Source organism: Bombina bombina, chromosome 3, assembly GCF_027579735.1.
Source record: "Bombina bombina isolate aBomBom1 chromosome 3, aBomBom1.pri, whole genome shotgun sequence".
NCBI lineage: Eukaryota > Metazoa > Chordata > Amphibia > Anura > Bombinatoridae > Bombina > Bombina bombina.
Window position 1 is genome coordinate 666,067,969 of NC_069501.1, and position 17,012 is coordinate 666,084,980.

The following is a 17,012-nucleotide window of genomic DNA, read 5'->3' on the forward strand; positions in this document are numbered from 1 at the left end:
GTAAGCGATTTTTTTCTCTTGTGTGGTGACTAGGGATGCCACTCTCAGGCAAAAACTTTCAATGTAACTGTCCAATTTGATGGGTACCTTCTACATGCTGCCCAAAATCCACAAGCCAGTAAACCCAGGACATCCCATTATAACAAGTATGGGAACACTCACTGAACAAATATCTGGCCTAATAGAAAACATTCTTAAGCCTCTTGTTATTAAGACTGATAGCTTTATACAGGACACTACAGACTTCCTTAATAAACTTAACCAGATAAATGAACTACCTGGAAACAAAAATGTCACCCCAATACGCTAATCTTTCCATGGCGTACCTAGAATACAGATTCTTATGTACTCAGCCCCACAAACCTTATACATATTATTGTTACATCAATGATATTTTCATAATATGGACAAAAGGAGAAGAAAGCCTTTTAGATTTCCACAAATCATTTAATTCATTTCACCCGTCAATAAACCTTAAAATGGACTTTTTAAATCATAGTGTGAACTTCTTGGACTGCACAATAACTGTCACCAATAGCATCCTTCATTCATCTATATACAGAAAACCCACAGACAGGTACAGCTACCTCCACAATTCCAGCTTCCATCCCAATCACAATAAACAAGGTGTCATCTACAGCCAAGCTATCAGATATCACCGGATTTGCTCTGACACAAAAGACAGAGATCAGCACCTGAGTACACTGTCAGAGTCATTTAGGCAAAAGGGCTACAAGGAAAGGGCAATATCTAAAAAATCAAATCTGCCCTAAAAACACCAAGGGAAAGGCTCCTACAATACAATAAAAGGAAAACAAAACAAGAACCCCTCTAGTAGTCACTTACAACCCTACTCTGGAAGGAGTACGCAAAATTATTAAAGAGCTACAACCACTAATTTCAGATTACCCCACACTCAAAAAAATATTTCCTGAACCCCCCATACTAGCATTCAAACAACCACCTAACCTGAGACAGAGATTGGTCTCCAGCAAATTAACCACAGAACAGAAGCTTACACAGAATGGCACTGCACAATGCAACAAATCCCTCTGCAAACTGTGTCAACATATATGTGACAACAACACAGCCAGACACAATAACGCATCATACAATATTAAAGGAACCTATTCGTGCCCATGTGCTAATGTGGTGTACATGATACAGTGTACAGCGTGTGACAGAGGTTGCTACATTGGAGAAACTGGCCTAAAGCTGCATCTCAGAATGAATCTACACAGACACTCAATCAAAAACCACAAGGAAAATGAATATTGTACCCTTGTTGGCCATCACTTCACCCAGACTGGTCACTCCATCCTTAACCTCAGGATTAAAGTTCTTAAAGGGAATTTCAAAGACTCTCATGAACGAAAGATGTTTGAGATGAAAATGATCACACATTTCAATACCAGAAATGAAGGACTTAATGTAGACTCTGGCTTTCTCACACACTACCAAAACTTTCTATAATCTCTCATCTTATTGCCTTACATTGCTTTCTTTTTCCTTTTGTTTTTCCTCTCATCTTGCCTATTTACTCTCCTCTGTTTATTTACTCTTTCTGGCTATTCTCAGCTATTTTCTCCTTCAGACACATTTTCTGCTTTTTATGACACTCCTCTCACCCCCTCCCTCCCTTCCATTTGTTGTATGTGATGCTTTAGACCTGAGGAAGAGAGGAAAACTCTCGAAAGCTTGTCTTTGAAATATTATGTTAGTCCAATAAAAAAGGTATCACTGCATACTGCAATACTTTGTTTTTTGAGCATAAATATACATACGTACATACACACATCACATAAATATACATATACATATACATACAAACATACACATATCTATACTATAATTGTGTTTGTAACGCGTCTGTTGCCATCATAGGTTGCACATGCAGCCAAATCCCTGCAGCACGAGACTATTGGTATACAAAATTATAACTAATAACTAATAGAGGGCGCTGTATATCACTAACAACCAATAGAGGGCGCTGTATATCACTAACAACTAATAGAGGGTGCTGTATATCACTAACAATATACAATATAATAACAATATACAGTTACATACAGCACCCTCTATTGGTTGTTAGTGATATACAGTGCCCTCTATTGGTTATTATTTATATACAGCGCCCTCTATTGGTTATTAGTTATATACAGTGCCCTCTATTGCTTATTAGTTATATACAGCGCCTTCTATTGGGACAAAGGGATAGGGACAGAGGGACAGGGACAGAGAGTTAGGGACAGGGATAGCGGGATAGATGGATAGGGATAGATGAACCAACCTTTAAAAAAAATATGCCTGCCCAGAGGGAAGTCTAGTATACATATATATAACTTGCTCAGATTACATAGTAGAAATGGTACATTTGTTTAAAATTATTTACATGTTTATACTTTTATTTCAAAGTCTGTTACAGATTTAATGAGTTATTAATGTAATAACAAAAGGTTTAGTTGAGTCATAAAGGATTATCTGAAATGCACTGCATGGGAGATATTTTCAAGCAAAGCAAAAGAAGTAATGGTCATTACTCATCCCTGAAATAACAATGTTTTAAATCTAACAAAGCATATGTGAAGCACTGTAAATCACACAATTAATACATAAAGCACTGCATAAAGGATGAAATGTCAGCTGACTGACAGCATCACAAACAATAATGCTTTCATGCAAGCAGACATCAGTGTGTAGGCTGCTACTTTACATGGAAAATCACAACTGGCCAGAAAATAAATCACTGAACGATATAAACATCCAAAATCTTAATCTCAAAGAATTGTGGGCCAATTTAGTGCATCACTTTCAAAACGATTTTCAGGAAAAAATCATATTAGCCAGATACAACTTTAAATAAAAAATATGTCCAAATAAATGCTTTACCGTTGTCCATTTTGAGAGGGACAGTTTGTCATCTACAAACAAATATCTCTGTCTATTATATCCTAATCAATATATTTCTTTTTGATAGGCTGCAAATCTACAATAGGAAATTTCTTTCTCACACAAAGTTCTTACATCATTTCCTTTAGTATGGTTTTGCGATCAGGACAAGAACTAAGAGAGTTTATGATCTGCTGTATGTTTTTTTTAAGGGGCATTGAGTACATTTCAAGTGTACATATATCAATATAATTAATTATATTTGTTTAAAAAATGACAACTTAGTATAAATGTGTCATAATTGTGGTTGCATGGCAACTATTCCATTTATTTACCCCTCCTCATGTTTGCTTGGCCATCTTTGCACGCTATCCTCTGGCTGCCTCTAAGTTACGACACTTTATGCATAGATTACTAGTGCAATTTGTGTTTTCCCCCTGTTTAAAGACTCAGAAAGGGTTTACCCTTACATCTAAAATCAGTAAATATACATTTTAAGATTGTGATGGAGGACACATTTGGACATTCTGTAGGGATGGGCGAATGTGTAAATTTCTGAATTTCGAATGTTAGAACGAATGTCATTACCGAAATTCAAATTATAAATCCGAATGTTGATAAGAACGAATATTCTTAAAAATTCTATAATTGAATGCTATTTACAGTTTTCGAATGTCACTTTCGAATTCGAATATTTATAATTATATTGAATGTCCACATTCGAAATTTCGAATTTAACATTCTATTTAACAAATACTATTCAGAAGTTCAATAGTTCATGTGGTAGGGAGGGAATCTAGTAAATTGAAACATAATAGATACAAATATATAATTTCAAATGTTTCTATATAGAATATTGCATAATTTGAATATTACATTTAAAGAAAGCATTAGAAATACTATTACAAATATAAATTCAAATTTTTCAAAAACAATATTTTCGAATGTAATCATAAAATTCGAAACCGAACATTCGAAAATTGAATGTTAGAATGTTAAGTAAACATTCAAAATTCGATTCGAATGAATGAATGTGTTAAAATTTGTTTCATTTTTCGAATGTTGCTAAACATTCGCCCATCCCTAACGTTCTGTTAAATAAGGTATATGATCATATACTGTATTTAAAATAAAGATATAATTATTGTAATATATTATCTGTTAATAAAAGGACCAACTAAAGTGAAATGAGTAGTATTATAGGTAACTTACAAGTATTCAGGGAAATTGAATAAACAATGGCATTTATTGGTTATTATTTGTCCTTAGAGCAGAGCCTCACAAAAAGAATGACATGTCAGTATTAAGTAAACTTATAAGGCTATAATAAATTAAATAAGCCTAGTGTGACTGATAATTCAGGTCCCACGCTACTATAGACAAGACACAGCCTGCAGATACTCCAATAAGCCAAACGTATCCTCAAGTCCACATCTACTCTCTTGACTGACTGACAAGTAGCATTTAGAATATCTGAATGCTATCTCTTTCAAACAAGACAATAGTAATAGGCTGTCATGTAAAAGGTGAGATATTATTGGAAGCTATGTGCATAGATTAATTCATCTATGTATGTGTAATTTCTATACTGTAAGTTACATTAAATTCTGAAATCAGAATTTAATTTCAGACTACTGGCTATGCAAAATTAAACTTCACAGACAGAGTAACCTTATCTCAAAGGACCTTTGTTATAGCCACTGACCCCTCTCGGTGCTCAAGACATCTAAGAGAGCAAAAGAGAAACATCTGTTCAATTAGTGAAGATAACTAACCCCTGCAAGGAGAGAGTCAGTCTACAATATTCAGCTCTTTGAAGCACAAGTCTATGCACAGGAAAACAGGTTTACAGGAAAGGCAGACAGTTTCCATGCAAGAGTTAATTACCCTATGCTGAGTTAAATACACATTATGCTGGCTAGCAGAAACACATTTATATTATAACTTTGAAATCCATTTTAAAGTACAACTTATGTCTAATTTTCAGTTATGGTATACCCCAGTATTGTATAAATGTATATTTGTGGATATGAGAGAAATGCTTAACAGTAACATATTAGACAAGTATCTGCTGAATTTAATAAAAAGCTATATGATCAATTTAAAATGTCCAATTTATTTCAAAATTAATAACAACATTCTTTTGTTTTCAAGACATCTGAAATACAAACTAGATTCCAGATATGACTAGTAGATACTAATATATGAATGCCTATATAATGTGTGCCCTGAATCATATCATATAGCGTATACAGTAATTATTAAAATAATATCCACAGATATTCAATATTTATATTAATATGGGATAATAATCAAATGTAAATATAGCTATATGGAATTACATCAGGCTGCCACTCATAAGGTATGTTTGTGATATTAAGATGGAAATTATAAACTGAGAAAATATTAATTAGATCCATGCTAAAAGTATTAATATCCTTTTAAGTGCCATAATAGGTGGAATACTCGTGTATTATCATGCATAATTACATGCTCGGTCGGACTAAATGGGCCATGTATAGAAAATATAGTTTATTAAAACTAGGAGAAATAGGCATTTGATAAAAAATATATAGAAGAATCTGTATTTTCTGTAGCACTTTGATAATGAAACTATTTTTCTTTGTCTGCTGTCCCCGATGGAATAAAAATGGTATTGCAACCAAAAGGTATTTGGCTGCTCAGGGAAGCATTTCCCAAATAACCAATGAGGGACAAGCTTCTGTCAGGGCATATCCAATATTCTGTGGGAATGATTAAAGAAAAGAAGGAGTGGTTTATAATTGGATACATTTTGCCACACACACTAGACGAGAGACAAACAGACTCAAACAAGGAGAATCACTTTGACTGAGAGAGAAACACACAGATTTGTGCTAAGTATCTTCTCTGCAATTTTGGGACACGTTCTTAGGATAAGAGATAATAATTTCAGGCCTGTGTCCTTGCAATAGTGGACTAAATCCTTCTTATATGACCCACAAGAAGCCCTGGAAGCTGAACATGCATCTGTTTATTTGGTAAAGTATATGCGATTGTTAAGTATATATAATATTTAAATCAAAGGTATTCTATAGCTAAAGTTTAATTAAAGCGGGTGATTCAAAGGGATATTTGGTATTTTAAGTTTATATTCATAGTCCTGTGCAGTTTAGAACTAATCATATTAATGCTAAATAATTTTATTTGCTAGAAAATAATTTGTACTTTTATATTTATAAGTCAATCTTACTTTTTGTGAAATCTCTTAGAAATTGCATATAAATTATTTATTGTTTATTGTGTTAATAAATATACATTTTTTCTCTGATGGTTATAAGTTCAGCATTAGAGTTATTGGCTAATTATAGACTATTCTGGCATATATTCAGGTGTGTTTTTAATAAACAACCTAAAGTTTAACTTATAAAGATATATTTTGTTTTGCTTTGTAAAGAATATTGTAAAAGCATAGAATAAGCGTGTATAATTGATTCATAATCTTTTTTTATATAAATATAATTCAAGGTGTCTATAAAGATAACTAATCGAGAACAATTTATCAAATATTAATTGTAATAGTAGTATCATTGTCAAATTTATAGATATCTCTATAGTGATATTTTGAAGTACACTACAGAGATCCCACTGAAGTGTATTGACAAAATTCTGCTATATTAATTATCGCTGACAATAGTTTTATACTGCTATTAATTATTAATATTCATAATTACATTTTATTGGTTGGCAACTGCTGAGATAAGTGCACCAACAGGGCAGTGACCTGAGGGGTCATTTGTCAGGCAGTGCCCTAGTTGAAGTGATTAGCACTTTGGCATAAAAAAAATCCCTAAACTCAAAACAAAGTAACCCCCCACCCCTCCAAAAAAAAAACTAAATCCTAAACAAATTGCCCTAAGAAAAGCATTTGTTAGGCAGTGCCCTAAACTAATCATAGCTCTTCTGCATTATCCTATCTTATAAAAAACCTTTATTTTAAAAATCCAATATAACAGTATATATTGCAGAAATGTGCAAACTGGAAACTGCAATGTTGGCTCTAATTTAGAAACCTTAAAGGGACATGAAACACAGTTATTTTTCTTTCATGTTTTAGATACAGCATATAATTGAAAACAACTTTTCCAATTTACTGCAATTATCAAATTTGCTTCATTCTCTTTGCATCCTTTGTTGAAGGAGCAGCAATGCACTACTGGGAGCTAGCTAAACACTTCAGGTGAGCCAATGTCAAGAGGCATATATGTGCATCCACCAATCAGTAGCTAGCTAACAGTAGTGCATTGGTGCTTCTGAGCCTATCTATGTATGCTTTCCAACAGAGGATACCAAGAAAGCAAATTAGATGATATAAGTAAACTGAAAAGTTGTTTCTAATGATATGCTCTATCAGAATTGTGAAAGTTTAATTCTGACTTTACTGCCATTTCGCAGTACCCAATGAGGCAATGCAAAGAAGGATCCCGGCTGAACATAGACACAATTTTCTTACATTACCTCACCTGGAATAAATCTGGTATGTGGTAGAAAAGGCACTTAAGCAATAAAACATTTTCAAAATAAATATATGCCACCATCCTATTCCAGGAGACCACTTTCAGTTTTGCATATTGCTTTAAAAATCCAGTTTGCTATAATTGCAAATGTGCTTGTTACATACATAAGGTTGGCTAGAAATATAACGGCTAGATGTAGAGTTTTGCGGCCAAAAGGGTGCGTTAGCTACGCGTGTTTTTTCCCTCCGCACCTTTTAAATAACGCTGGTATTTAGAGTTCTCTGAAGGGCTGCGTTAGGCTCCAAAAAGGGAGCGTAGAGCATAATTTACCGCCACTTCAACTCTAAATACCAGCGTTGCTTACAGATGCGGCCAGCTTCAAAAACGTGCTCGTGCACGAGTTCCCCATAGGAAACAATGGGGAAGTTTGAGCTGAAAAAAAACCTAACACCTGCAAAAAAGCAGCGTTCAGATCCTAACGTAGCCCCATTGTTTCCTATGGGGAAACACTTCCTAAGTCTGCACCTAACACTCTAACATGTACCCAGAGTCTAAACACCCCTAACCTTACACTTATTAACCCCTAATCTGCCGACCCCGCTATCGCTGACCCCTGCATATTATTATTAACCCCTAATCTGCCGCTCCGGACACCGCCGCAGCCTACATTATCCCTATGTACCCCTAATCTGCTGCCTACAACATCGCCTACACCTATATTATATTTATTAACCCTTAATCTGCCCCCCCCAACGTCGCCGCTACCTTAACTACACTTATTAACCCCTAATCTGCTGACCGGACCTCGCCGCTACTATAATAAATGTATTAACCCCTAAAGCTAAGTCTAACCCTAACACCCCCCTAAGGTAAATATAATTTTTATCTAACAAAATAAATTAACTCTTATTAAATAAATTATTCCTATTTAAAACTAAATACTTACCTGTAAAATAAACCCTAATATAGCTACAATATAACGAATAATTATATTGTAGCTATTTTAGGATTTATATTTATTTTACAGGCAACTTTGTATTTATTTTAACTAGGTACAATAGCTATTAAATAGTTAATAACTATTTAATAGCTACCTAGTTAAAATAATTACAAAATTACCTGTAAAATAAATCCTAACCTAAGTTACAATTAAACTTAACACTACACTATCAATAAATAAATTAACTAAACTACCAACAATTACCTACAATTAAATCAACTAAACTAAATTACAAAAAAAACAAACACTAAATTACAAAAAATAAAAAAAGATTAAAAGAATTTTAAACTAATTACACCTACTCTAAGCCCCCTAAAAAAAATAACAAAGCCCCCCAAAATAAAAAAAAATGCCCTACCCTATTCTAAAATAAAAAGTTAACAGCTCTATTACCTTACCAGCTCTTAAAAGGGCCTTTTGCGGGGCATGCCCCAAAGAAATCAGCTCTTTTGCCTGTAAAAAAAACATACTATACCCCCCACAACATTACAACCCACCACCCACATACCCCTAATCTAACCCACCCAAACCCCCCTTAAAAAACCTAACACTAAGCCCCTGAAGATCTTCCTACCTTATCTTCACCCAGCCGGGTATCACCGATCCGTCCAGAAGAGGGTCCGAAGTCTTCATCCTATCCGGGCAGAAGAGGACATCCGGACCGGCAGACATCTTCGACCATGCGGCCTCTTCTATCTTCTTCCATCCGGTGCGGAGCGGGACCATCTTGAAGCAGCCGACGCGGAGCCATCCTTCTTCACCGACGGACTAACGACGAATGAAGGTTCCTTTAAATGACGTCATCCAAGATGGTGTCCCTCGAATTCCGATTGGCTGATTTATTGATAGTGTAGTGTTAGATTTAATTGTAACTTAGGTTAGGATTTATTTTACAGGTAATTTTGTAATTATTTTAACTAGGTAGCTATTAAATAGTTATTAACTATTTAATAGCTATTGTACCTAGTTAAAATAAATACAAAGTTGCCTGTAAAATAAATATAAATCCTAAAATAGCTACAATATAATTATTCGTTATATTGTAGCTATATTAGGGTTTATTTTACAGGTAAGTATTTAGTTTTAAATAGGAATAATTTATTTAATAAGAGTTAATTTATTTCGTTAGATAAAAATTATATTTAACTTAGGGGGGTGTTAGTGTTAGGGTTAGACTTAGCTTTAGGGGTTAATACATTTATTAGTGTAGCGGCGAGGTCCGGTCAGCAGATTAGGGGTTAATAAGTTTAGGTAGGTAGTGGCGACATTGGGGGGTTTAGATTAGGGGTTAATAAATATTATGTAGGTGTCGGCGATATTAGGGGCAGCAGAATAGGGGTACATAGGGATAACGTAGGTGGCGGCGGTGTGCGGTCGGCAGGTTAGGGGTTAAAAAAAATTATTATAGTGGCAGCGATGTGGGGGGACCTCGGTTTAGGGGTACATAGGTAGTTTATGGGTGTTAGTGTACTTTAGAGCACAGTAGTTAAGAGCTTTATAAACCGGCGTTAGCCCATTAAGCTCTTAACTCCTGATTTTTTCTGCGGCTGGAGTTTTGTCATTAGAGTTCTAACACTCACTGCAGCCAAGACTCTAAATACTAGCGTTAGAAAGATCCCATTGAAAATATAGGATACGCAATTGGTGTAAGGGGATCTGCGGTATGGAAAAGTCGCGGCTGGAAAGTGAGCGTTAGACCCTTTCCTGACTGACTCTAAATACCAGCGGGCGGCTAAAACCAGTGTTCGGAGCTCTTAACGCTGGTTTTGACGGCTAACGCAGAACTCTAAATCTAGGCGTTTGTCTCTGGGCCAGCAGACCAAGAGCAAAATGTGAGTGCCTTACCACAAGCAACATATTCTGACAACGTTCCAGGTGAAGATTCTGATAAAAAAATTCTGTAGGAGAAAAAAAATAGGACAGAAGACAAACTAAAAGCTTCTCATGCACCATGGAAGTAGGTTAAGGGCTAGATTACAAGTGGAACCCTACTTTATTGCGTGCCCGTAAACGGGCAAATTTATGGGCTTGCAATAAACAAAGCAGCCATTACAAGCTTGCAGTAGCAATTAGCGCTTCGAAAATTAACCAGAGATCACATCTCTGGTAAATCTTCCAAAAGTGCCCCAATTGCTCCAATACAAAGTGTAGTGTAGTTTTTTAAAATAAAAAAAAGTAGCAATTTTTTTTTTATTTTTTTTTTTAAATAACTGCATGAAGCAGTTTTTAGGGCTTAAAGTGAGTGGGTCTGAGGTGTAAGAAAAAAAACGACAATGAAAAGTGCATTTACATTGCGGTCTATGGGGAACTGTGTGTTGCCTGTAAATATATATGTATATGCTTATTTAAATTTGTTTGTATGTGTTAATAAAAACATAATAGAAGAACTGGAGAGATGGTCCCGCTTGACTAAAAGAAAAATCTTTATTGTACATCACAAAAGATTAAAATATCTGGACAGTGCGGTCACAAATACAAAGTGCATGAAAGGGCGTAGCACCAAAAGGTTGACATGTTTCGGCCCTAATAAAAACATATTAACACATAAATATATATATATATCAGCATATATATTTACAATCTGCGCGACTTAACCCCTTTGCTGCGCTAGTGAGAGAATGAGGCTCCCATTGGAGCCTATAGAAGCATGTTCTTGTGAGCGGAATGCTTCCCTGCAATGCTAACACAAGGTCGCATTGCATCTAACTTGTAATACCAGCGCACATTTGTGTGCACTAGTATTAATGAGTGGAGTGCAAATATCGTGCTCTCGTAAGCGATATTTTGAGCTCCACTTGTAATCTGTCCCTAAGGATACATAAAACAGCTTGTAATTACAATATTTTTCTGATATCTTGCTATTAAACAACATACTAGGGGAGTGTGAAAAAGTTTGAATTTAATAACACTGTGTTTACAGCTATTGGTTTTAACTAGCAGATTCCACCCACTGCTGCTTGCCTTAATTGGAGGAGTCAGTCATATCTTTTTTACTGGAGTAGACACAGCTATGCATGCATAATCATTTCATACTGCAATCTCAATGTGTTTATTGAGGTTCTAAGGCTGTGTATATTCTTTAATAGTCTTTAATTTCAGAAGATACCTTTAATGCATTATGAGGTTGAGTCCCTCAGTACCTTGTGATAGATATCCTGGTAAATTATTAAAAAAACAGAAGAAAATTATGCCTAGGCAATGATTTGAACCTATAAAAATAACATTTGTATACTCTAAAGATACTATAGAGCAGTGTTTCTCAACCACGGTCCTCAAGTAACCCCAACAGGCCAGGTTTTCATAGCGGAATCAGGTGAAGTAATCAGCTGATCAGTAACCATGGTTACCAATCTGCTCTCACCTATAAGCTGACTATTTCACCTGTGCACTGGTTCAGCTATAATGAAACCCTGGCCTGTTGGGGGTACTTGAAGACTACGGTTGAGAAACAATGCTCTAGAGGATGTAATTAAATATTTTAGTGTTTTTTCAAGAAGGTCCTTTGATGTACAACCTCCTAATTCAAATAAATGGGATTCTAAAGTATCACCAATTCATATAGAAGCTCTCTGGTCATAAACTGATGCTGGGAATGCAGACACTGATCAAAAGTGAAGTACACAAAAAACTTCATGAATTTAGAGCAACTGCTCCTTCTTACCTGGGATGTTACCTCCCATTAGATTAGAACTCCAGTCAGTTCCACTGGCAAATGTTGTATTAGATGGAGACGACAGATTACAAGTTCCGTTTACAAAAAGAAGTATACTGGATTTACTCTAAATACTAAACATAGGGCCAGATTACAAGTGTCACACTAACAAAATGTTTTGCTTGCATGCTGTGTTTTAAATTTGAACACAGTCGGGTTAGCGAATGTATTACAAGTTGAAAGTAAAAAGTTAGCTTGACTGCTAAAGTCCGATGCATGCTAACTTCAGGACTTCGGATAGCTCTACTGTGTTAATTTATTCTCCCCATAGACTTCAATGGAGTGCACTGTTCAAAAAAAGACCTAACACTTTTTGCTCGTGTGCAAACCTGACACCGCATTAGACCAAATGCGTTAGAGTTGGAGGTAGTTAGCCTAAGCTTTAGAGCCCAACTGCTTGCAGATCACCTTCACAAGAGCTGACTACAACAGTGCGAATCTAGGCAGGGCCCTCTACCCATTTGATCCCTATAATTGCTACCTTGTATACCGCCTATGTTTATAGCGCTGCAGAATCTGTTGGCGCTCTACAAATAGCCTATAATAATAATAGTTATGAATATTTTACCTTCCAATGTTTTTCGCATAGAAGAAAATATTCTTTTAATTTTAAAATATTTAATTCTATATTTATCTGATGATATAAAAATGTGTGTATATACTGTATATACAGTATATATATCTATGTATATATGAATATAAAAATACCAAAGCGTAGGGTGCTATCTGAATTATGACCAATATATTGGCAAACAATCAAAACATTTATAGATATATTCACACATATATAGAAACAAGATCATAAAGTAATATATATATATATATATATATATATATATATATATATACAGTATCTCACAAAAGTGAGTACACCCCTCCCATTTTTGTAAATATTTCATTATATCTTTTCATGTGACAACACTGAAGAAATGACACTTTGCTAAAATGTAAAGTAGTGAGTGTAAAGCCTGTATAACAGTGTGCATTCACTGTCCCCTCAAAATAACTCAACACACAGCCATTAATGTCTAAACCGTTGGCAACAAAAGTGAGTACACCGCTAAGTGGAAATGTCCAAATTGGGCCCAAAGTGTCAATATTTTGTGTGGCACTGTTATTTTCCAGCACTGCCTTAACCCTCTTGGGCATGGAGTTCACCAGAGCTTCACAGGTTTCCACTGGAGTCCTCTTCCACTCCTCCATGACGACATCATGGAGCTGGTGGATGTTAGAGACCTTGCGCTCCCCCAAATTCTGTTTGAGGATGCCCCACAGATGCTTAATAGGGTTTAGGTCTGGAGGAATGCTTGGCCAGTCCATAACCTTTACCCTCAGCTTCTTTAGCAAGGCAGTGGTCATCTTAGAGGTGTGCTTGGGGTTGTTATCATGTTGGAATACTGCCCTGCGGCCCAGTCTCCCAAGGGAGGGGATCATGCTCCGCTTCAGTATGTCACAGTACGTGTTGTCATTCATGGTTCCCTCAATGAACTGTAGCTCCCCAGTGCCGGCAGTACTCATGCAGGCCCAGACCATGACACTCCCACCACCATGCTTGACTGTAGGCAAGACACACTTGTCTTTATACTCCTCACCTGGTTGCTGCGACAAGGGCTTGATACCATCTGAACCAAATAAGTTAATCCATGTTCTTAGTCTGCTTGTCTTCAGCAAACTTCAGCTTTCTTGTGCATTATCTTTAGAAGAGGCTTCCTTCTGGGACGACAGCCATGCAGACCAATTTGATGCAGTGTGTGGCATATGGTCTGAGCACTGACAGGCTGACCCCCACCCTTTCAACCTCTGCAGCAATGCTGGCAGCACTCATATGTATATTTCCTAAAGACAACCTCTGGATATGACGCTGAGCACGTGCATTTAACTTCTTTTGTCGACCAGGGTGAGGCCTGTTCTGAGTGGAAAATGTCCTGTGAAACTGTTGTATGGTCTTGCCCACCGTGCTGCAGCTCAGTTTCAGGGTCTTGGCAATCTTCTTATAGCCTAGGCCATCTTTATGTAAAGCAACAATTCAACAATTCTTTTTTTTCAGATTCTCAGTGAGTTCTTTGCCATGAGGTGCCATGTTGAACTTCCGGTGACCAGTATGAGAGAGTGTGAGAGTGATAACACCACAATTAACACACCTGCTCCCCATTCACACCTGAGACCTTGTAACACTAATGAGTCACATGACACCGGGGAGGGAAAATGGCTAATTGGGCCCAATTTGGACATTTCCACTTATGGGTGTACTCACTTTTGTTGCTAACGGTTTAGACATTAATGGCTGTGTGTTGAGTTTTTTTGAGGGGAGAGCAAATGTACATTGTTATACAGGCTGTACACTCACTACTTTACATTGTAGCAATGTGTCATTTCTTCAGAGTTGTCACATGAAAAAATATAATAAAATATTTACAAAAATGTGAGGGGTGTACTCACTTTTGTGAGATACTATATATATAGATAGATAGATAGATAGATAGATAGATAGATAGATATACACAAGCAAACATATACTATGTGAACCCAGTCACATGAAAGTCCAGGTGAACCCTCCAACAATTCAACTGATATAGATGATGTGGAAACAGTTCCTTGGACCTTGTTATTAGGCTGCCATCTTCTCCAACTTTACAAAAAGGCACTAAAATATTACAAAAGACAAAGAGGCGCCCATGTGTGTATTGATCTTCGACATTCAGCAATCAAGAGACACTGGGAATAAGGGTACTCACATTTAGTAAAGCACTGTCTTGTGCTAATAGAGTCAGCTGGCTGGTTTTAAGACACTCCAACCATCCTGTGGCTGCAGCTTTCTTCCCAAAGAATCAGCTCAAGTGGTAAAAAAATTAAAAACATTTATTGAAATAAACACATTTTTTCTTTCATGATTCATATAGAGCATGCAATTTTAAACAACTTTCTAATTTACTTCTTTTATCAAATTTTCTTCGTTCTCTTAATATGTTTTGTCGAAAAGCTGGGACGTAAGCTTAGGATCCTGACCATTTCTGGGGCACTATATGGCAGCAGTTTTGCAAGAATGTTATCCATTTGCCAGAGCACTAGATGGCAGTGATATTTCCTGTCATGTAGTGCTCCAGATGCCTACCTAGGTATCTCTTCAACACAGAATATTATGGGCGTAAAGAACATTTGATAACAGAAATAAAATTGTATGCTCTGTCTGAATCACAAATATATTTTTGGGTTCTGATAAGTAACAAATTAAAAAAATGTCAGGGAAGCTGCTATTGCATTCTACTACGGCTACAAAAATCATGGCCAGGTAACAATTGCTTCACACAATTCTCCTACAGCTGTCATCTTTTAACTTGTCTGATAAAGTGCACGAAGAACTGACGGCCTAAAGCCCTTAAACATGTAGAATTTATAACTCACTTTCCACAGTTCTTCTAATGAGCTGGGAATGACCTCTATACTATAAAGCACTAAACAATATATACAGGATAATAAAATAGCTTAAACTAAATGTGAGTTTTTGTAGTGGTAAAATGTAATAAAGCCCACAATATAAGATGCAAATATATTAAATTAGCGGTATAAATGGCAAACGTATACTAAAAGGAAATAGTTTGCAATTAGTTTATAAAACGTACAAACAAGTGAATAACCTAAATGTTTTAAGAAGTTTTAATGGCGCTCTAATGATAAGCAGTATCGCTGGATTTTGTCTAACATTAGCGGCCTACATTGCTCTAGCACACCCTATACTTTCAATGGATATTGTGACAGCTCTAAATAGCGCTAATATTACAAGTTGAAAGTTATGGGTTGCACTTGAGCGATGCACATAAATACACATATAAACATACACTTTTGACCCCTTCCCAGTCAAATACCTTGAAATAGGCAACATCATTTTTAATACATTTTAATATGTTTTAATCTGTTTTTAATAGAAATACTTTACATTCCTATTTTCTTCAAATTGTCGCAATATCCTAAGTGCTGAAATTAGTGCACCTGAGTCTTTTGCTTGCATGCTAACTTTTTACTTTCAACTTGTAATACCAGCTGTAATCCGACAGCACTAATTTTTTACTTTGAGCAATAAAAAATTAGTGAGTCACTTGTAATGTAGCCCTAAGTGTCTAAGCTATTTTAATTGCCTGTTGAATTTTTTTTCTTCACGTATACTAATAAATTCCTGTTGTTTGCTAGGCTCCCTTCGTTTGGTGAATGGTAGTCATCGGTGCGAAGGTCGTGTGGAGATATTTTTACTCTTACAGTGGGGAACAGTGTGTGATGATGCCTGGAACCTGAAAGCAGCCAAAGTGGTATGCAGATCACTTGGATGTGGAGCTGCTGTAAAAGCCTGGGGGGAAGCATGGTATGGCCAGGGCAGTGGCTACATCTTTCTTGACAATGTAAAATGCCATGGCAATGAAAGCTCCCTTATGCAGTGCTCCTATATACAATGGAATGTACACAACTGTGACCACTCTGAAGATGCTGGTGTGTTATGTGGAATCTTGTGAGAAGTTTATACAAGAAAAATAAAAATATGTAAATGGTATACATTTTGTATATAATTTTGCATTTCATTTTGCACTTTATTAACCCATTAAAAATTGTATAAATGTCAATTATTCTAATACAAACAACATACACAAATGTGTGTAATGCAATACATTAAAATAGCAATGTAAGTCAAAGTCTTTCCAATCCATTTGAAAACCAATAGCAAATCTAAATATCAGACAGTATCTGTCAAAGTGTAAAGACAGCTTTGAAGCCCTTGCCACATTATTAGATAGGGTCACATGCTCATGCAAGCCTGCCAACTACTAGAAAAGTAGCGTCGGTCATGAAGGGTAATTGACAGACCCTGCTCCCACATGATTGAACATGGGCATAAATGTGGGTGGATAAGTTCCCTAGCATATGATAA

At 36.0% G+C, this 17,012-nt stretch overlaps 1 protein-coding gene across 1 annotated transcript in view; it reads left to right on the forward strand.

Annotated features, from left to right (window-relative positions):
* The window catches only part of SSC4D (scavenger receptor cysteine rich family member with 4 domains), a 210,066-nt gene extending 193,429 nt beyond the window's left edge, over positions 1–16,637 (forward strand). Inside the window, exon 7 of the mRNA XM_053705411.1 lies at positions 16,283–16,637. Within this exon, the coding sequence (XP_053561386.1) occupies positions 16,283–16,599 (317 nt within the window). The 3' untranslated portion in view covers positions 16,600–16,637. The remainder of the gene's footprint in view (positions 1–16,282) is intronic.
* The last annotated feature ends 375 nt before the right edge of the window (positions 16,638–17,012 follow it).